Source organism: Heptranchias perlo, chromosome 10, assembly GCF_035084215.1.
Source record: "Heptranchias perlo isolate sHepPer1 chromosome 10, sHepPer1.hap1, whole genome shotgun sequence".
NCBI classification, from domain to species: Eukaryota; Metazoa; Chordata; class Chondrichthyes; order Hexanchiformes; family Hexanchidae; genus Heptranchias; species Heptranchias perlo.
The window spans coordinates 4,079,601-4,102,079 of record NC_090334.1 but is presented as its reverse complement, the minus strand read 5'-3'; the positions used below and the strand labels follow the sequence as shown (position 1 = coordinate 4,102,079).

Genomic DNA, 22,479 nt, shown 5'->3' with positions numbered 1-22,479 from the left:
GCAGCAAGTGGTCATTGGCTGCACGAGCCAGCAGCGTGTTCCAGAGGTCGACAACTCTACAAAAAGAAGTTCTTCCTGACATCCAACCGGGTTCTATGTTTGCGTAACTCATACACAGGCACCTGCTCCTCCCTAACCTACAGGTGGGGAAGGGGGGCAGGGGCCCGGGGCAGCGGCTTGGGGCAGGGGCCCGGTACGCTGACTGGGGGCAGGGGCCCGGGGCAGCGGCTGGGGGCAGGGGCCCGGGGCAGCGGCTGGGGGCAGGGGCCCGGTACGCTGACTGGGGGCAGGGGCCCGGTACGCTGACTGGGGGCAGGGGCCCGGTACGCTGACTGGGGGCAGGGGCCTGGGGCAGCGGCTGGGGGCAGGGGCCCGGTACGCTGACTGGGGGCAGGGGCCCGCTCCGCTGACTGGGGGCAGGGGCCCGGTACGCTGACTGGGGGCAGGGGCCCGCTCCGCTGACTGGGGGCAGGGGCCCGGTACGCTGACTGGGGGCAGGGGCCCGGTACGCTGACTGGGGGCAGGGGCCCGCTCCGCTGACTGGGGGCAGGGGCCCGCTCCGCTGACTGGGGGCAGAGGCCCGCTCCGCTGACTGGGGGCAGGGGCCCGCTCCGCTGACTGGGGGCAGGGGCCCGCTCCGCTGACTGGGGGCAGTTGTGGTACAGCGGACGGATCACCCGGCATCAGACACGACAAAGGCAAACCAAGCTCAGTCGACCCTGCAAGGTCCTCCTCATGAATATCTGGGAACTTGTGCCAAAATTGGGAGAGCTGTCCCACAGACTAGTCAAGCAACAGCCTGGCATAGCCATACTCACAGAATCATATCTTTCAGCCAACGTCCCAGACTCTTCCATCACCATCCCTGGGTATGTCCTGTCCCAACGGCAGGACAGACCCACCAGAGGTGGCGGTACAGTGATATACAGTCAGGAGGGAGTGGCCTTGGGAGTCCTCAACATTGACTCTGGACCCCATGAAATCTCATGGCATCAGGCCAAACATGGGCAAGGAAACCTCCTGCTGATTACCACCTACCGTCCTCCCTCAGCTGATGAATCAGTCCTCCTCCATGTTGAACACCACTTGGAGGAAGCACTGAGGGTAGCAAGGGCACAAAATGTACTCTGGGTGGGAGACTTCAATGTCCATCACCAAGAGTGGCTCGGTAGCACCATTACTGACCGAGCTGGCCGAGTCCTGAAGGACGTAACTGCCAGACTGGGCCTGCGGCAGGTGGTGAGCGAACCAACACGAGGGAAAAACTTACTTGACCTCGTCCTCACCAATCTACCTGTCGCAGATGCATCTGTCCATGACAGTATTGGTAGGAGTGACCACCGCACAGTCCTCGTGGAGACGAAGTCCCGTCTTCACACTGAGGACACCATCCAACATGTTGTGTGGCACTACCACCGTGCTAAATGGGATAGATTCAGAACAGATCTGGCAGCTCAAAACTGGGCATCCATGAGGCGCTGTGGGCCATCAGCAGCAGCAGAATTGTATTCCAGCACAATCTGTAACCTCATGGCCTGGCATATTCCTCACTCTACCATCACCAACAAGCCAGGGGATCAACCTTGGTTCAATGAGGAGTGTAGAAGAGCATGCCAGGAGCAGCACCAGGCGTACCTAAAAATGAGGTGCCAACCTGGTGAAGCTACAACTCAGGACTACATGCATGCTAAACAGCGGAAGCAACATGCGATAGACAGAGCTAAGCGATTCCACAACCAACGGATCAGATCAAAGCTCTGCAGTCCTGCCACATCCATCGTGAATGGTGGTGGACAATTAAACAACTAACGGGAGGAGGAGGCTCTGCAAACATCCCCATTCTCAATGATGGCAGTCCATCATGTGAGTGCAAAAGACAAGGCTGAAGCGTTTGCAACCATCTTCAGCCAGAAGTGCCGAGTGGATGATCCGTCTCAGCCTCCTCCCGATATCCCCACCATCACAGAAGCCAGTCTTCAGCCAATTCGATTCACTCCACGTGATATCAAGAAATGGCTGAGTGCACTGGATACAGCAAAGGCTATGGGCCCTGACAACATCCCGGCTGTAGTGCTGAAGACTTGTGCTCCAGAACTAGCTGCGCCTCTAGCCAAACTGTTCCAGTACAGCTACTGGCATCTACCCGACAATGTAGAAAATTACCGAGGTATGTCTTGTCCACAAAAAGCAGGACAAATCCAATCCGGCCAATTACCGCCCCATCAGTCTACTCTCAATCATCAGCAAAGTGATGGAAGGTGTCGTCGACAGTGCTATCAAGCGGCACTTACTCACCAATAACCTGCCAACCGATGTCAGTTTGAGTTCCGCCAGGACCACTCGGCTCCAGACCTCATTACAGCATTGGTCCAAACATGGACAAAAGAGCTGAATTCCAGAGGTGAGGTGAGAGTGACTGCCCTTGACATCAAGGCAGCATTTGACCGAGTGTGGCACCAAGGAATCCTAGTAAAATTGAAGTCAATGGGAATCAGGGGGAAAACTCTCCAGTGGCTGGAGTCATACCTAGCACAAAGGAAGATGGTAGTGGTTGTTGGAGGCCAATCATCTCAGCCCCAGGACATTGCTGCAGGAGTTCCTCAGGGCAGTGTCCTAGGCCCAACCATCTTCAGCTGCTTCATCATTGACCTTCCCTCCATCATAAAGTCAAAAATGGGGATGTTCGCTGATGATTGCACAGTGTTCATTTCCATTTGCAACCCCTCAGATAATGAAGCAGTCCATGCCCGCATGCAGCAAGACCTGGACAACATCCAGGCTCGGGCTGATAAGTGGCAAATAACATTCATGCCAGGCAATGACCATCTCCAACAAGAGAGAGTCTAACCACCTCCCCTTGACATTCAACGGGGAAACTTAACTCACCACCACCTTCTCAGGGGCAATTAGGGATGGGCAATAAATGCTGGCCTTACCAGCTACACCCACATCTGATGAACGAATAAAAAAAAGCAGTGACTGGGGGGGCAGGGGTCTGGTGCCGTGACTGGGGGGCAGTATTTGGTGCCTTTTTTTATTTTCCTCAATCTCAGTTTTTGATTTAATTTTATTACTTTAGTGCCTTTTTGGTCTATCTTTCTTATTCAGGTCTGTGAAACATCTGGGGACATTGTTCTTTGTTCATGGCACGATATCAATACGATTTCCCAGTTGTCATTTTGTTTGCAAACCAGTTTACGTGGGCCATTAAACTCTTTGAGCTATTGGTGGTGTTCCCTTTTTGAAGTGGATGGGTAACCCATTCTCATAATCCCCATCCACCTACTGCAAAATAGGCCTGAGTTGCTTGTTCCCATCCATATTACCCAATCTTTATTCCATCACTGGTCCAAGTCTATCTGAAGATACCCTTCTTTCTATATACTGCCTGCCCAAAGACTTTAACTCTCCCATCAAAGCCCATCCCCGTGGTACATCAAATCTGTCTGACTGTCTCTCTCCGTCATTGTTTTGGGACTCTGCACCCGCACTGTCTCAGGCTGAACTATACTGTTCATAATCTTGGTGTCCTATTTGATCCCGAGCTGTGTGCTTCTGACCCCACAAACACTCCATCACAAGGACTGCCTACTTCCACCTCCGTAACATCGCCCGTCTCCACCTCTGCCTCAGTCCATCCACTGCTGAAACCCGCGGCCATTCTTTTGTCACATCCAGACTCGACCATTCCGATGCCTCCAATTTAAAATTCTCATCTTCATGTATCAATCCCTCCATGGCCTTGACCCTCCGAATCTCTGTAGTCTCCTCCAGTTCTACAAACCCCGCCCCCCCCTCTCCCAAACTCTCCGTTCCTCTGACTTGGGCCTTTTATGAATTTCCCCCCCTCCCCCCACACCATCAGCCAATTAGGCCTCACACTCTAGAATTTCCTCCCTACACCCTTCCACCAGAGGGGAGACGGGCAGAATATTACACCATTGTGCTGCCCTGGGACTTCCTGTGGCCTCCCTGGAGGGTTTACCATTTAAACGAGGATGGGGGAAGTGCTCCCGCCACCTGCCACATTCTCCCTCTCCCTCTCCCTAAGCGTGTTGGGTCCCTGTAGTCAGCTGGCCTAAAGTCTGCCCCCAACCCCACTGGTGAACGGCCCAGCCGGGGATGGGACCCAGGCCTGGAGGGGTGGGGTACAGGCAGGTCACTCCCGTCAGGTTCCCAGAGGAGCTCCTGCCCTCACTGAACCAGCTGATCCTGGGACCCGAGTGCTGAGGTATATGAAGCACTGACCTTGTGTTCCAGCTTCAGTCTGGGAGGAGGGTGGTCTCGGAGCATCTTCATGGCTTGCACAGGAGAGTCACTGAAATAGGGGGGCTCTCCGTCCACCATCTCCATCACCATGATGCCCAGTGACCAGATATCCACCTACAATATGAAGGAATAGTCTCACTCTCTGCTCCCAATCTCAGGTTGCGCTAAGAACAGTTATTGGGCCATGCTGTAGGACGCTTTACCCCAGCAAACAAGCTCCAACACCTCAAACGTGGCAGGACCAATGCTTCAGCCGACTATTCCCTCTCTACAACTCTCTCTGTACTTGGACACTGGTTTGTGGACACACCAGGCTGACTCCATCCTGTCTACAAGACAACTTCATCCCATCACAAGGCCTCAGACTTCAACTCTGGACCATCTCATATCGTCTCCTCCCCGTTCTCTGCTTACGACCAGAACATGTCTCTCCTAATCTCTGCCGTGCCTATGTAACCTGATTTCTCTCTGTGCCCAGTTGTGTTCACATTTTAGCTGCCACTCTGGTCCAGAGCCCATTACTTCTATCTCTTGGCTCCTCTAGGGTCCTTCTCTCCTGTCTCCACCCCTTCCAGCCACCGAGACACGCCACCTTTCATTTCTTGCCTCTCGGGTATTTTGCCCCCATCTCCTGCCCCAGCCATCACTTCTCCTCTTCCTTCCAACTCTCCTGCCCCCATTCAAGGTTTGAATTCACCTTGGATAAGCTTACCTTCTGTACCACTCTCGGCATTCTGTGAAGGGCCCATTGAGGCACGGATTGCTGCCTCCTTACAAGCAGCAACCCCAACTGCCCCATCCTCTCAACGATCTTGCTGCCAAGTGTGTCTCACCAACCTCCTGTCTCACTCTCCCCGCCCACCACTACCCCTTAGACTCTGCCAGTGGATTAACAATCATCGCCCTTCTCTGTATTTCCTTCCAGAATGTTCGTTCACCTCTGAACAAGCCCCTGGCATCCATAGCCTTATTGTGGACAACTGCATTAACATCCTGGATTTGACTGAAACTTTGCCTCTCCCTGGCTACACTTTCCACCACCTGCCCCACCCAGTGTCTGTTCCTCCGGTCAGGACTACTAGCCCCCTGAGCTCCAGCAGCCATCCTCACTGACACCCGCTGCACCCGGCAGGATTTACCTCTGGTCCATACGGTAATCGGGCAATCACTTCCGGAGCCATCCAGTACGGTGTCCCAACCAACGATCTCCGCCTTGGAATCTCCTCACTTACTTGGGCACAAAATCCAAAGTCTGAGAGCTTAACCTGAGAGAGAGAGAGAGAGAGGGTGAGTGTGAGCGAGAGAGAGAGGGTGAGTGTGAGCGAGAGAGAGAGGGTGAGTGTGAGCGAGAGAGAGAGGGTGAGTGTGAGCGAGAGAGAGAGGGTGAGTGTGAGCGAGAGAGAGAGGGTGAGTGTGAGCGAGAGAGAGAGGGTGAGTGTGAGCGAGAGAGAGAGGGTGAGTGTGAGCGAGAGAGAGAGAGGGTGAGTGTGAGCGAGAGAGAGAGGGTGAGTGTGAGCGAGAGAGAGAGGGTGAGTGTGAGCGAGAGAGGGGGTGAGTGTGAGCGAGAGAGAGGATGAGTGTGAGCGAGAGAGAGAGTGAGTGTGAGCGAGAGAGAGAATGAGTGTGAGCTAGAGTGGGTGAGTGTGAGCGAGAGAGAGGGTGAGTGTGAGCGAGAGAGAGGGTGAGTGTGAGCGAGAGAGAGGGTGAGTGTGAGCGAGAGAGAGAGAGGGTGAGTGTGAGCGAGAGTGGGAGTGAGAGTGAGTGAGAGAGAGAGACAGACACACAGTGAGTGAGAGAGAGAGACAGGCACAGTGAGTGAGAGAGAGAGACAGACACGCAGTGAGAGAGAGACAGTGAGAGAGAGAGAGACAGTGAGAGAGAGAGAGACAGTGAGAGAGAGAGAGACAGTGAGAGAGAGAGAGACAGAGACAGACACGCAGTGAGAGAGAGACAGTGAGAGAGAGAGAGAGAAAGAAAGAGAGACAGAGACAGACAGTGTGAGAGAGAGAGAGAGAGAGAGACAAAGACAGAGACAGAAACAGAGACAGAAGGAGAGAGAGTGTGAGAAAAGGAGAGAGAGAGAGACAATCAGGTAATGAGAGAGAGAGAGAGAGACACACACAGAGAGATAGAGAGAGAGAGAGGAGTGAGATAGAGACAGAGACAGAGAGAGAGAGAGAGAGGGAGATGTTTTTGGTATTTTTCTCATTTCTCGGCAGACTGCGGGTAGGCTAACATTGCAGCAGGACATGCTGTGAGACCCTTCCCCCATCTGAGAGAGTTGCTCCAGCTGTGCTGTAAATGCCATGACTGCCTGCATGATGCATTTAATTGTGCCTGACCCCTGGGAAGTGGGCCGAGGTCAGAGTTGCAACCAGTGAGTGGGCAGAAGTCCCGTCCCCACCATACTCACGGGGGCAGTGTAACCGGTGGAGATTTGGTACCAGACTCGCACTCCCCAATGACCCCAGTCCCTGCCCCACGGCTTAACCTTTCCCCCCTGACTGGTGCTGCAGTGAGGGGCCGTGACTTGGCTGCCCCAGTACTTGGCCCCAGGCCCCTTTACGGGTGAGCCCAGGCATCAAGTGTCAGCAGCTGGTCCCCTTCTAGTATTCACAGCCCAGCCTTGGCCTGTGCTTCCATCACAATCAGTAACCCAGACCTTGCCAGCAGGGGCCACTGGACAGTGAGCAATGTTTGCCCACCTTGGCCCAGAGCCAAAGAGTCCCAACTGGAGCAGCACGACTGCCACCTTCCACTGCCTGAGGCCAGAGCAGGCCGGGGATGTAGCCTGGGCCCTCCCTGCTCTGTGTGGGCCTCAGTATCACACTGGATGATGAATCCAGCAACGATTGCACTTCTGAGTGATACAATTTAAACATTAAGCAGTGTTGTCTCTTACCCGTCCATCGAGTGTGAGCAGAATGGAGTCACTCTTGATATCTCTATGGATCACACCCTGGGAATGGAGGTAGGCCAGAGCCTTCAATATTGACAGGCAAACAGTCGCAATCTGCTCCTCATCCATCCTGTGGAAGAAATTCAATGCAGGGAAATTACTGAATAGCATCAGTCAGAAACCTGTAGGGGGACAGAGTGTGACTGGGCTGGAGGGACACCTGTAGGGGACAGAGTGTGACTGGGCTGGAGGGACACCTGTAGGGGGACAGAGTGTGACTGGGCTGGAGGGACACCTGTAGGGGACAGAGTGTGACTGGGCTGGAGGGACACCTGTAGGGGGACAGAATGTGACTGGGCTGGAGGGACACCTGTAGGGGGACAGAGTGTGACTGGGCTGGAGGGACACCTGTAGGGGACAGAGTGTGACTGGGCTGGAGGGACACCTGTAGGGGGACAGAGTGTGACTGGGCTGGAGGGACACCTGTAGGGGACAGAGTGTGACTGGGCTGGAGGGACACCTGTAGGGGACAGAGTGTGACTGGGCTGGAGGGACACCTGTAGGGGACAGAGTGTGACCGGGCTGGAGGGACACCTGTAGGGGACAGAGTGTGACTGGGCTGGAGGGACACCTGTAGGGGACAGAGTGTGACTGGGCTGGAGGGACACCTGTAGGGGACAGAGTGTGACTGGGCTGGAGGGACACCTGTAGGGGACAGAGTGTGACTGGGCTGGAGGGACACCTGTAGGGGGACAGAGTGTGACTGGGCTGGAGGGACACCTGTAGGAGACAGAGTGTGACTGGGCTGGAGGGACACCTGTAGGGGACAGAGTGTGACTGGGCTGGAGGGACACCTGTAGGGGGACAGAGTGTGACTGGGCTGGAGGGACACCTGTAGGGGGACAGAGTGTGACTGGGCTGGAGGGACACCTGTAGGAGACAGAGTGTGACTGGGCTGGAGGGACACCTGTAGGGGACAGAGTGTGACTGGGCTGGAGGGACACCTGTAGGGGGACAGAGTGTGACTGGGCTGGAGGGACACCTGTAGGGGACAGAGTGTGACCGGGCTGGAGGGACACCTGAAGGGGACAGAGTGTGACTGGGCTGGAGGGACACCTGTAGGGGACAGAGTGTGACTGGGCTGGAGGGACACCTGTAGGGGACAGAGTGTGACTGGGCTGGAGGGACACCTGTAGGAGGACAGAGTGTGACTGGGCTGGAGGGACACCTGTAGGGGACAGAGTGTGACTGGGCTGGAGGGACACCTGTAGGGGGACAGAGTGTGACCGGGCTGGAGGGACACCTGTAGGGGACAGAGTGTGACTGGGCTGGAGGGACACCTGTAGGGGACAGAGTGTGACTGGGCTGGAGGGACACCTGTAGGGGACAGAGTGTGACTGGGCTGGAGGGACACCTGTAGGGGACAGAGGGTGACTGGGCTGGAGGGACACCAGTAGGGGGACAGAGTGTGACTGGGCTGGAGGGACACCTGTAGGGGACGGAGTGTGACTGGGCTGGAGGGACACCTGTAGGGGACAGAGTGTGACTGGGCTGGAGGGACACCTGTAGGGGACAGAGTGTGACTGGGCTGGAGGGACACCTGTAGGGGGACAGAGTGTGACTGGGCTGGAGGGACACCTGTCGGGGGACAGAGTGTGACTGGGCTGGAGGGACACCTGTAGGGGACAGAGTGTGACTGGGCTGGAGGGACACCTGTAGGGGGACAGAGTGTGACTGGGCTGGAGTGACACCTGTAGGGGACAGAGTGTGACTGGGCTGGAGGGACCCCTGTAGGGGGACAGAGTGTGACTGGGCTGGAGTGACACCTGTAGGGGGACAGAGTGTGACTGGGCTGGAGTGACACCTGTAGGGGGACAGAGTGTGACTGGGCTGGAGGGACACCTGTAGGGGACAGAGTGTGACTGGGCTGGAGGGACACCTGTTGGGGGACAGAGTGTGACTGCGCTGGAGGGACACCTGTAGGGGGACAGAGTGTGACTGGGCTGGAGTAACACCTGTAGGGGACAGAGTGTGACTGGGCTGGAGGGACACCTGTAGGGGGACAGAGTGTGACTGGGCTGGAGGGACACCTGTAGGGGGACAGAGTGTGACTGGGCTGGAGGGACACCTGTAGGGGACAGAGTGTGACTGGGCTGGAGGGACACCTGTAGGGGACAGAGTGTGACTGGGCTGGAGGGACACCTGTAGGGGACAGAGTGTGACTGGGCTGGAGGGACACCTGTAGGGGGACAGAGTGTGACTGGGCTGGAGGGACACCTGTAGGGGACAGAGTGTGACTGGGCTGGAGTGACACCCGTAGGAAGCAGAATGTGACTGGGCTGGAGGGACACCTGTAGGGGGACAGAGTGTGACTGGGCTGGAGGGACACCTGTAGGGGACAGAGTGTGACTGGGCTGGAGGGACACCTGTAGGGGACAGAGTGTGACTGGGCTGGAGGGACACCTGTAGGGGACAGAGTGTGACTGGGCTGGAGGGACACCTGTAGGGGGACAGAGTGTGACTGGGCTGGAGGGACACCTGTAGGGGACAGAGTGTGACCGGGCTGGAGGGACACCTGAAGGGGACAGAGTGTGACTGGGCTGGAGGGACACCTGTAGGGGACAGAGTGTGACTGGGCTGGAGGGACACCTGTAGGGGACAGAGTGTGACTGGGCTGGAGGGACACCTGTAGGAGGACAGAGTGTGACTGGGCTGGAGGGACACCTGTAGGGGACAGAGTGTGACTGGGCTGGAGGGACACCTGTAGGGGACAGAGTGTGACCGGGCTGGAGGGACACCTGTAGGGGACAGAGTGTGACTGGGCTGGAGGGACACCTGTAGGGGACAGAGTGTGACTGGGCTGGAGGGACACCTGTAGGGGACAGAGTGTGACTGGGCTGGAGGGACACCTGTAGGGGACAGAGGGTGACTGGGCTGGAGGGACACCAGTAGGGGGACAGAGTGTGACTGGGCTGGAGGGACACCTGTAGGGGACGGAGTGTGACTGGGCTGGAGGGACACCTGTAGGGGACAGAGTGTGACTGGGCTGGAGGGACACCTGTAGGGGACAGAGTGTGACTGGGCTGGAGGGACACCTGTAGGGGGACAGAGTGTGACTGGGCTGGAGGGACACCTGTCGGGGGACAGAGTGTGACTGGGCTGGAGGGACACCTGTAGGGGACAGAGTGTGACTGGGCTGGAGGGACACCTGTAGGGGGACAGAGTGTGACTGGGCTGGAGGGACACCTGTAGGGGACAGAGTGTGACTGGGCTGGAGGGACCCCTGTAGGGGGACAGAGTGTGACTGGGCTGGAGTGACACCTGTAGGGGGACAGAGTGTGACTGGGCTGGAGTGACACCTGTAGGGGGACAGAGTGTGACTGGGCTGGAGGGACACCTGTAGGGGACAGAGTGTGACTGGGCTGGAGGGACACCTGTTGGGGGACAGAGTGTGACTGCGCTGGAGGGACACCTGTAGGGGGACAGAGTGTGACTGGGCTGGAGTAACACCTGTAGGGGACAGAGTGTGACTGGGCTGGAGGGACACCTGTAGGGGGACAGAGTGTGACTGGGCTGGAGGGACACCTGTAGGGGGACAGAGTGTGACTGGGCTGGAGGGACACCTGTAGGGGGACAGAGTGTGACTGGGCTGGAGGGACACCTGTAGGGGACAGAGTGTGACTGGGCTGGAGGGACACCTGTAGGGGACAGAGTGTGACTGGGCTGGAGGGACACCTGTAGGGGACAGAGTGTGACTGGGCTGGAGGGACACCTGTAGGGGGACAGAGTGTGACTGGGCTGGAGGGACACCTGTAGGGGACAGAGTGTGACTGGGCTGGAGTGACACCCGTAGGAAGCAGAATGTGACTGGGCTGGAGGGACACCTGTAGGGGGACAGAGTGTGACTGGGCTGGAGGGACACCTGTAGGGGACAGAGTGTGACTGGGCTGGAGGGACACCTGTAGGGGACAGAGTGTGACTGGGCTGGAGGGACACCTGTAGGGGACAGAGTGTGACTGGGCTGGAGGGACACCTGTAGGGGGACAGAGTGTGACTGGGCTGGAGGGACACCTGTAGGGGACAGAGTGTGACTGGGCTGGAGGGACACCTGTAGGGGGACAGAGTGTGACTGGGCTGGAGGGACACCTGTAGGGGGACAGAGTGTGACTGGGCTGGAGGGACACCTGTAGGGGGACAGAGTGTGACTGGGCTGGAGGGACACCTGTAGGGGACAGAGTGTGACTGGGCTGGAGGGACACCTGTAGGGGACAGAGTGTGACTGGGCTGGAGGGACACCTGTAGGGGGACAGAATGTGACTGGGCTGGAGGGACACCTGTAGGGGACAGAGTGTGACTGGGCTGGAGGGACACCTGTAGGGGGACAGAGTGTGACTGGGCTGGAGGGACACCTGTAGGGGGACAGAGTGTGACTGGGCTGAAGGGACACCTGTAGGGGGACAGAGTGTGACTGGGCTGGAGGGACACCTGTAGGGGACAGAGTGTGACTGGGCTGGAGGGACACCTGTAGGGGGACAGAGTGTGACTGGGCTGGAGGGACACCTGTAGGGGGACAGAGTGTGACTGGGCTGGAGGGACACCTGTAGGGGACAGAGTGTGACTGGGCTGGAGGGACACCTGTAGGGGGACAGAGTGTGACTGGGCTGGAGGGACACCTGTAGGAGGACAGAGTGTGACTGGGCTGGAGGGACACCTGTAGGGGGACAGAATGTGACTGGGCTGGAGGGACACCTGTAGGGGACAGAGTGTGACTGGGCTGGAGGGACACCTGTAGGAGGACAGAGTGTGACTGGGCTGGAGGGACACCTGTAGGGGGACAGAATGTGACTGGGCTGGAGGGACACCTGTAGGGGACAGAGTGTGACTGGGCTGGAGGGACACCTGTAGGAGGACAGAGTGTGACTGGGCTGGAGGGACACCTGTAGGGGGACAGAGTGTGACTGGGCTGGAGGGACACCTGTAGGGGGACAGAGTGTGACTGGGCTGGAGGGACACCTGTAGGGGGACAGAGTGTGACTGGGCTGGAGGGACACCTGTAGGGGACAGAGTGAGAATTGCAAATGTTACACCCTTGTTCAAAATAAAGCCAGCAACTACAGTGGTGGGGAAACTTTTAGAAACGATAATCCGGGACAAAATTAACAGTCACTTGGACAAGTGGATTAATTAAGTAAAGCCAGCACGGATGTTAAAGGCAAATCGTCTTTAATTAACTTGATTGACTTTTTTGATGAGGTAACAGAGAGTGTTGATGAGGGCAATGCAGTTGATGTTGTGTATATGGACTTTCAAAAGGTGTTTAATAAAGTGCCACATAATAGGTTTGTCAGCAAAGTTGAAGCCCATGGAATAAAGGGGCAGTGGCAGCATGGATACAAAACTGGCTAAGTGACAGGATAAGAGAGTAGTGGTGAACGGTTGTTTTTCGAACTGGAGGGAGGTGTACAGTGGTGTTCCCCAGGGGTCAGTACTGAGACTACTGCTTTTCTTGAAATATATTAATGACTTGGACTTGGGTGTACAGGGCACAATTTCAAAAATGCAGATGAAACAAAACTTGGAAGGGTAGTAATCAGTGAGGAGGATAGTGATAGACTTCAAGAGGATATAGACAGGCTGGTGAGTTGGGCAGACACATGGCAGATGAAATTTAATGCAGAGAAGTGCAAAGTGATACATTTCGGCAGGAAGAACGAGGAGAGGCAATATAAACTAGAGGGCACAACTCTAAAGGGGGTGTCGGAACAGAGTGACCTGGGGGTCTATGAGCACAAATCACTGAAGGAGGCAGGGAAGGTTGAGAAAGCAGTTAAAAAAGCAGATGGGATCCTGGGCTTTATAAATAGAAGCTTAGAGTACAAAAGTATGGAAGTTATGATGAACCTTTATAAAACACTGGCTCGACCACAACTGGAGTATTGTGTCCAGTTCAGGGCACCGCACTTTAGGAATGATGAAGACCTTAGAGAGGGTGCAGAAAAGATTTACGAGAATGATTCCAGGGATGAGGGACTTCAGTTACGTGGTTTGAGAAGCTGGAGTTGTTCTCCTTCGAACAGAGACGGTTGCGAGGAGATTTGATAGAGGTATTCAAAATCATGAAGGGTCTAGACAGAGTAAATCGGGAGAAACTCTTCCCATTGGCGGAAGTGTCAAGGACCAGAGGTCATAGATTTAAGATGATTGGCAAAAGAACCAAAGGTGACATGAGGAAAAACTTTTTTACACAGCGAGTGGTTAGGATCTGGAATGCACTGCCTGAGGGGGTGGTGGAGGCAGATTCAATCGTGGCTTTCAAAAGGGAATTGAATAAGTACTTGAAGGAAAACAATTTGCAGGGCTACGGGGATAGAGCGGGGGAGTGGGACTAGCTGGATTGCTCCTACAGAGAGCAAGCACAGGCTCGACAGGCCGAATGGCCTCCTTCTGTGCTGTAACCATTCTATGATTCTATGATTGGGTTGGAGTGACACCTGTAGGGGGACAGAGTGTGACTGGGCTGGAGGGACACCTGTAGGGGGACAGAGTGTGACTGGGCTGGAGGGACACCTGTAGGGGACAGAGTGTGACTGGGCTGGAGGGACACCTGTAGGGGGACAGAGTGTGACTGGGCTGGAGGGACACCTGTAGGGGACAGAGTGTGACTGGGCTGGAGGGACACCTGTAGGAGACAGAGTGTGACTGGGCTGGAGGGACACCTGTAGGGGACAGAGTGTGACTGGGCTGGAGGGACACCTGTAGGGGGACAGAGGGTGACTGGGCTGGAGGGACACCTGTAGGGGGACAGAGTGTGACTGGGCTGGAGGGACACCTGTAGGGGACAGAGTGTGACTGGGCTGGAGGGACACCTGTAGGGGGACAGAGGGTGACTGGGCTGGAGGGACACCTGTAGGGGGACAGAGGGTGACTGGGCTGGAGGGACACCTGTAGGGGACAGAGTGTGACTGGGCTGGAGGGACACCTGTAGGGGACAGAGTGTGACTGGGCTGGAGGGACACCTGTAGGGGGACAGAGGGTGACTGGGCTGGAGGGACACCTGTAGGGGACAGAGTGTGACTGGGCTGGAGGGACACCTGTAGGGGGACAGAGTGTGACTGGGCTGGAGGGACACCTGTAGGGGACAGAGTGTGACTGGGCTGGAGGGACACCTGTAGGGGGACAGAGTGTGACTGGGCTGGAGGACACCTGTAGGAGACAGAGTGTGACTGGGCTGGAGGGACACCTGTAGGAGACAGAGTGTGACTGGGCTGGAGGGACACCTGTAGGGGACAGAGTGTGACTGGGCTGGAGGGACACCTGTAGGAGACAGAGTGTGACTGGGCTGGAGGGACACCTGTAGGGGGACAGAATGTGACTGGGCTGGAGGGACACCTTTAGGGGGACAGAGTGTGACTGGGCTGGAGGGACACCTGTAGGGGGACAGAGTGTGACTGGGCTGAAGGGACACCTGTAGGGGGACAGAGTGTGACTGGGCTGGAGGGACACCTGTAGGGGACAGAGTGTGACTGGGCTGGAGGGACACCTGTAGGGGGACAGAGTGTGACTGGGCTGGAGGGACACCTGTAGGGGACAGAGTGTGACTGGGCTGGAGGGACACCTGTAGGGGGACAGAGTGTGACTGGGCTGGAGGGACACCTGTAGGGGGACAGAGTGTGACTGGGCTGGAGGGACACCTGTAGGGGACAGAGTGTGACTGGGCTGGAGGGACACCTGTAGGGGGACAGAGTGTGACTGGGCTGGAGGGACACCTGTAGGAGGACAGAGTGTGACTGGGCTGGAGGGACACCTGTAGGGGACAGAGTGTGACTGGGCTGGAGGGACACCTGTAGGGGACAGAGTGTGACTGGGCTGGAGGGACACCTGTAGGGGACAGAGTGTGACTGGGCTGGAGGGACACCTGTAGGGGACAGAGTGTGACTGGGCTGGAGGGACACCTGTAGGAGGACAGAGTGTGACTGGGCTGGAGGGACACCTGTAGGGGACAGAGTGTGACTGGGCTGGAGGGACACCTGTAGGGGACAGAGTGTGACTGGGCTGGAGGGACACCTGTAGGGGGACAGAGTGTGACTGGGCTGGAGGGACACCTGTAGGGGACAGAGTGTGACTGGGCTGGAGGGACACCTGTAGGGGACAGAGTGTGACTGGGCTGGAGGGACACCTGTAGGAGGACAGAGTGTGACTGGGCTGGAGGGACACCTGTAGGGGACAGAGTGTGACTGGGCTGGAGGGACACCTGTAGGGGACAGAGTGTGACTGGGCTGGAGGGACACCTGTAGGAGGACAGAGTGTGACTGGGCTGGAGGGACACCTGTAGGGGACAGAATGTGACTGGGCTGGAGGGACACCTGTAGGGGACAGAGTGTGACTGGGCTGGAGGGACACCTGTAGGGGACAGAGTGTGACTGGGCTGGAGGGACACCTGTAGGAGACAGAGTGTGACTGGGCTGGAGGGACACCTGTAGGAGGACAGAGTGTGACTGGGCTGGAGGGACACCTGTAGGGGACAGAGTGTGACTGGGCTGGAGGGACACCTGTAGGGGACAGAGTGTGACTGGGCTGGAGGGACACCTGTAGGGGGCAGAGTGTGACTGGGCTGGAGGGACACCTGTAGGAGGACAGAGTGTGACTGGGCTGGAGGGACACCTGTAGGAGACAGAGTGTGACTGGGCTGGAGGGACACCTGTAGGGGACAGAGTGTGACTGGGCTGGAGGGACACCTGTAGGAGGACAGAGTGTGACTGGGCTGGAGGGACACCTGTAGGGGACAGAGTGTGACTGGGCTGGAGGGACACCTGTAGGGGACAGAGTGTGACTGGGCTGGAGGGACACCTGTAGGGGGACAGAGTGTGACTGGGCTGGAGGGACACCTGTAGGGGGACAGGGTGTGACTGGGCTGGAGGGACACCTGTAGGGGGACAGAGTGTGACTGGGCTGGAGGGACACCTGTAGGGGGACAGAGTGTGACTGGGCTGGAGGGACACCAGTAGGGGACAGAGTGTGACTGGGCTGGAGGGACACCAGTAGGAGGACAGAGTGTGACTGGGCTGGAGGGACACCTGTAGGGGACAGAGTGTGACTGGGCTGGAGGGACACCTGTAGGGGACAGAGTGTGACTGGGCTGGAGGGACACCTGTAGGGGGACAGAGTGTGACTGGGCTGGAGGGACACCTGTAGGGGACAGAGTGTGACTGGGCTGGAGGGACACCTGTAGGAGGACAGAGTGTGACTGGGCTGGAGGGACACCTGTAGGAGGACAGAGTGTGACTGGGCTGGAGGGACACCTGTAGGAGGACAGAGTGTGACTGGGCTGGAGGGACACCTGTAGGAGGACAGAGTGTGACTGGGCTGGAGGGACACCTGTAGGGGGACAGAGTGTGACTGGGCTGGAGTGACACCTGTAGGGGGACAGAGTGTGACTGGGCTGAAGGGACATGAGCAATTGGCCTAATCCATTGTGCCCTCTGCTCAATAACTGGAAACAATCTGTTTCTATCCCTTCATAATTTTAATAACTTTATCAAATCACCCCATAACATCCTCTGTTCTAATAAAACAGTCCCAGTTTCTTAGTATTGTGTTGCCTCATACCAAGCAGCAACCTAGCTGTTAGGAATAGTAAGTAAGATAGAATATCATTAATGATAATGATAGGGTTTACTTTACATGCTGGAAATATAATGCTGAGAGAGCTCGGTGCCAGCATGTCTGCACGGGTGGAGGTAATTCAGCGACGAGCAGATAATTGAGTGTGAGATATGTCTGGGAGGATGAAGCAGTGCTGTCACCAAGGCCAGCCTGACTGCTGAAGCATGTGTATTTTCTGGAGTACAATAATCAGCGCGAGCCGCAATGCGCAAGCGTGAGAAGGGGAAGTTGTCTACGTGACTGCTGCCGTACTTACGTACTAACCTTATGTTAACCTCATGTACGTAACTATATAAAGATGGGGCACTCTAAATAGTGACTCTAAATAGTCTTGAAGAGACTACTGTGAGCAGTCAGAGGGTTTAGTGCACAAACCCCCGATGAGTTTGTTACTTGTGAGTATAAAGGTTTCTATCTCATAAGTCCTGCTTATGTTAGGTTTATATTCATTTGATGAATAAAGATTATTGATCAGACGTTTCGAGTCCATGAGCCTGTATTAAAGTAAAAGGAGAAGGATTGTCCTCACAATCTGTGCTGTACCCTCCCTATTGCCTCAACATTCTTCCTATCGTGTGGCACCCAAAACTGCACACAGGACTCGAGCTATGGTCACACTAAGGTTTTATGAAGGTACACCCTCAACTTTTATAGTCTATAACTCGTCAGAAAACTCAGTATTCCATGAGATTTTTTATGGCTTTATCCACTCGAGGTGTTGCTTTTAATCATGGAATCATTGAAAGTTACGGCACAGAAGGAGGCCATTCGGCCCATCGTGTTTGTGCCGGCCGTAAAAGAGCTATCCAGCTTAATCCCACTTTCCAGCACTTGGTCCGTAGCCCTGTAGGTTACGGCACTTCAAATACACATCCAAGTACTTTTTAATTGAGTTAAGGGTTTCTGCCTCTACCACCCTTTCAGGCAGTGAGTTCCAGTCCCTTCACTCCCCTCTAATCCTTCTACCAATTACTTTAAATTCATGCCCCCCGGTCACTGACCTCTCTGAAAAGGGAAATAGGTCCTCCCTATCCACTCTATCGAGTCAAGTCATAATTTTATACACCTCAATTAAATCTCCCCTCAGCCTCCTTTGTTCCAATGAAAACAACCCCAGCCTATCCAATCTTTTCTCATAGCTACAATTCTCCAGCCCTGGCAACATCCTCGTAAATCTCCTCTCTAGTGCAATCACATCTTTCCTGTAATGTGGTGACCAGAACTGTATGCAGTACTCAAGTTGTGGCCTAGCCAGTGTTTTATACAGTTCAAGCAAAACCTCCCTGCTCTTATATTCGATGCCTGGGCTAATAAAGGAAGGTATCCCATATGCCTTTTTAACCACCTTATCTACCTGTCCTGCTACCTTCAGGGATCTGTGGACATGCACTCCAAGGTCCCTCACTTCCTCCACACCTCTCAGTATCCTCCCATTTATTGTGTATTCCCTTGCCTTGTTTGCTCTCCCCAAATGCATTACCTCACACTTCTCTGGATTGAATTCCATTTGCCACTTTTCTGCCCACCTGACCAGTCCATTGATATCTTCCTGCAGTCTACAGCTTTCCTCCTCACTATCAACCACATGGCCAATTTTTGTATCATCTGCAAACTTCTTGATCAAGCCCCCCACATTCAAGTCCAAATCATTAATATATACCACAAAAAGCAAGGGACCGAGTACTGAGCTTTGCGGAACCCCACTGGAAACAGCCTTCCAGTCGCAAAAACACCCGTCGACCATTACCCTTTGCTTCCTGCCACTGAGTCAATTTTGGATCCAATTTGCTACTTTTCCTTGGATCCCATGGGCTTTTACTTTTTTGACCAGACTGCCATGTGGGACCTTGTCAAAGGCCTGGCTAAAATCCATGTACACTACATCAAACGCGTTACCCTCATCCACCCTCCTTGTTACTTGCTCAAAAAATTCAATCAAGTTAGTCAGACACGACCTTCCCTTAACAAATCCATGCTGACTGTCCTTAATTAACCCTTGCCTTTCTAAATGATGATTTATGCTGCCCCTCAATCAATTTCAATAATTTGCCCACCACTGAGGTTAGACCGACTGGCCTATAATTACTCAGTCTATCTCTTTCTCCCTTTTTAAACAACGGTACAACATTGGCAGTCCTCCAATCCTCAGGCACCACACTTATAGCCAGGGAGGATTGGAAAAGGATGGTCAGAGCCTCCGCAATTTCCTCACTTGCTTCTCTTAAAAGCCTGGGATACATTTCATCTGGGCCTGGCGATTTATCTACTTTACTTCCACGTGTCTATCTGTGTCCTTAGCTCATTTGCCTTATTCACAAGACCTCTTGCATTGAGGTATATACCATTAAGCACTGCCAAAGTCATTTGTTGTCTAGTTTCTAACCTTTGTTTCCGCTGCCTTCCAAACTCACTTACTAATTTTCTGCCTTCCATTTCCAGCTCTGCTTCTCTCCCTTCCGAATCTACGCTCAGGTTCCCATTCCCCTGCCAAGCTAGTTTAAACCCTCCCCGTAGCACTAGCAAAATGTCTTGTGATCCTGAAGCCACGAATCCCTCTGCTCAGCCACATCACTCAAAGTTTAATTGTTACTTTTATACATCTAATTACCAAACTGTAGTACTTCATATTTACTGACAATGCAAGGAGACAGAGCATGGCTAGGTTGGAGTGACACAGTCTGATTCAGCCGTCGGGTAAAACGCACAGTCTGACTCAGTGGAGTGGATTCTGCAACAGTACCTGGTATGGGAAATGATATCAGTGAGTGCACCGCCCTGCAAGAGCTCCATCACGACCCACAGCTCGTCCCCCACCAGGTGGCTGCTATACATTTCCACCACGTTGTCATGGTGATAATCCCTCATTATTACAACCTGAAAAATCAATCAACAAAGCGTCTCAGTGATGGTAACCGAATTCTCCATGGAAGACTGTACCTCAAACCCACCGATACTCCCCTCACTGTACCTCAAACCCACCGATACTCCCCTCACTGTTCCTCAAACCCACCGATACTCCCCTCACTGTACCTCAAATCCACCAATACTCCCCTCACTGTACCTCAAACCCACCGATACTCCCCTCACTGTACCTCAAACCCACCGATACTCCCCTCACTGTACCTCAAACCCACCGATACTCCCCTCACTGTACCTCAAACCCACCGATACTCCCCTCACTGTACCTCAAATCCACCGATACTCCCCTCACTGTACCTCAAATCCACCGATACTCCCCTCACTGTACCTCAAACCCACCGATACTCCCCTCACTGTACCTCAAACCCACCGATACTCCCCTCACTGTACCTCAAACCCACCGATACTCCCCTCACTGTACCTCAAATCCACCGATACTCCCCTCACTGTACCTCAAACCCACCGATACTCCCCTCACTGTACCTCAAATCCACCGATACTCCCCTCACTGTACCTCAAACCCACCGATACTCCCCTCACTGTACCTCAAACCCACCGATACTCCCCTCACTGTACCTCAAACCCACCGATACTCCCCTCACTGTACCTCAAACCCACCGATACTCCCCTCACTGTACCTCAAACCCACCGATACTTCCCTCACTGTACCTCAAACCCACCGATACTCCCCTCACTGTACCTCAAACCCACCGATACTCCCCTCACTGTACCTCAAACCCACCGATACTCCCCTCACTGTACCTCAAACCCACCGATACTCCCCTCACTGTACCTCAAACCCACCGATACTCCCCTCACTGTACCTCAAACCCACCGATACTCCCCTCACTGTACCTCAAACCCACCGATACTCCCCTCACTGTACCTCAAACCCACCGATACTCCCCTCACTGTACCTCAAACCCACCGATGCTCCCCTCACTCTACCTCGAGCCCACTGATGCTCCCCTCACTCTATCTCGAACCAATAGATACTCCCCTTTTATGTTGGCCCATTTCCAATCATTAGCATGTTGAGTGTCTGCATTTTTTCACGTTTCAAGGTAGACATTTGTGCAGTAACTATGGGAAGCAGAAACGCCTCTCCCCTTACCTCATTGAAGAGCAACTCTCGTCGTTGTTGTGTCCTCAGGTCCATCCTTTTCACTGCCACCTTCCGGCCTGTGTGCTTCTCTGTTGCAACACACACGATGCCTGTGGAGCCCTCTCCGATTTGACTGAAGGACTCCAGGTAGTTCCTGGGATTGCCCTGGTTAACCACCGTTGCCATGGCAGCCTTGAATTGCTCATGGGTAACCCTGTGACCTCCTGCAGGCAGACTGGCTTGAGGTGGCAATGGCTGAACTGGGCTGGGCAAGGGGCTGGTTGGTTTGTAGGAGCGAGTTCCCCTCGGACCTGGGCGTCCCTGGGTGACGGTCCCTCTCGGCAGTTGAGGGATTGGGCTTGGTGGAGAAGCTGGTGGTGAGACGGCTCCTGGCTCCTTCTGCTCCACGGTCCTCGTCACGGTTTGCCTGGGGCTCAGAGCACTGCTCTGAAATATTCCTCCATGTCCCCTGGGCTGGTTGTTTACCTTTGGAAAAGATTCAAACATGAATTCAACTAAACTCTTCCAAACAAAACAACTCTCACTGAGTGACACATCCAAGGCCCCTCCCCCCCCCCCCCCCCACTGCAATCCCGATGCATCGCACCTGCCCTCCAGTGCCAACTCTGACAGGGTCTGTGGGGTCGGCATTGGGCATCTCATTTGCAAGGGGCTGGTGGGTGACTGTGTCAGTATGGCCATCTGCTAGCTATCCAGCCCTGCCAGCCAGCCCTTCACAGAGACACTCTCTTCTCCAGTCTCCTCAGTATCTGGCCTGCTGCTTAGTCCTCAGTTTTCCGCTCCCATTCTGGGAATTTTTTCACTCTACGCTGAGCTAGCTCTCATATGTTTCTGCCGGTTCCCAACCCTGCTCCATTACTTCCGAATGACCTTTGCTCTGCAGCTTACCGCCTGCTTCCTATTGTTGCTGATACCCCTCCACTGGTCTATTGGATCCGTTGGCATGTATTACTAATCACTGAGGCCACTCCTCACCTCCGCTGGGCCCCTGGATCAACCTATCCTGGCTCATGGTCAATCCTCCACACCTCCTCAGCTCTCTGTTTACAATGCGAAAACCTCCATCAGTGTGCCCACTGATACTCTGCCCCTCAATCAGTTCCTGGGCTCACTCGTCCCCCACACACATCTCCAAACCTGGACATCATTTCGTCGGCGCTCCCAGCTGATCCCACCCAATCTTCAACTTCATCCCACCACAGGATCTCTGACTTTAACTTTGGACTCTCTCTTATTGTCTCCTCACTATCCTCTGTTTACTACCAGGACATATCTATCGTAATCTATGCCATACCTATGTGATCTGAGTTTCCCTGTGTCCATTTGTGTGCATATTTTGGCTGCCATTCTGGGCCTGAGCCCATTACTTCTATCTCCCTTTTCCTTTCTCTTCTCTTTACCCATCTTTGGCCTTTCTCTCCTTGTCTCCCCACCTTCTTGTCATCCAGTCATGCCTCCTTTCACTTCTCTCCTCTCGAGTATCCTGCCGCCCAAATCCCTACCCCCAACTCTTCAGCACTCTTCGACCTTCCTACTCTCCTGCCGCTGTCCCAGGCTTGACTGCCTCTTAGATAAGCCCACAGCTTCCCTCAGTGCCTCTCCT

The 22,479-nt window shown here is 54.8% G+C and overlaps 1 protein-coding gene across 1 annotated transcript in view; it reads right to left on the bottom strand.

The window, feature by feature from the left end:
• The window catches only part of LOC137326085 (serine/threonine-protein kinase PAK 4-like), a 68,829-nt gene that overhangs the window by 27,121 nt on the left and 19,229 nt on the right, over positions 1 to 22,479 (bottom strand). The window contains exons 3-7 of the mRNA XM_067990963.1: positions 20,865 to 21,341; positions 19,572 to 19,705; positions 7,172 to 7,298; positions 5,409 to 5,534; positions 4,249 to 4,383 (exon numbers count right to left, since the gene is read on the bottom strand). Coding sequence (XP_067847064.1) covers positions 4,249 to 4,383; positions 5,409 to 5,534; positions 7,172 to 7,298; positions 19,572 to 19,705; positions 20,865 to 21,341 — 999 coding nt within the window. The remainder of the gene's footprint in view (positions 1 to 4,248; positions 4,384 to 5,408; positions 5,535 to 7,171; positions 7,299 to 19,571; positions 19,706 to 20,864; positions 21,342 to 22,479) is intronic.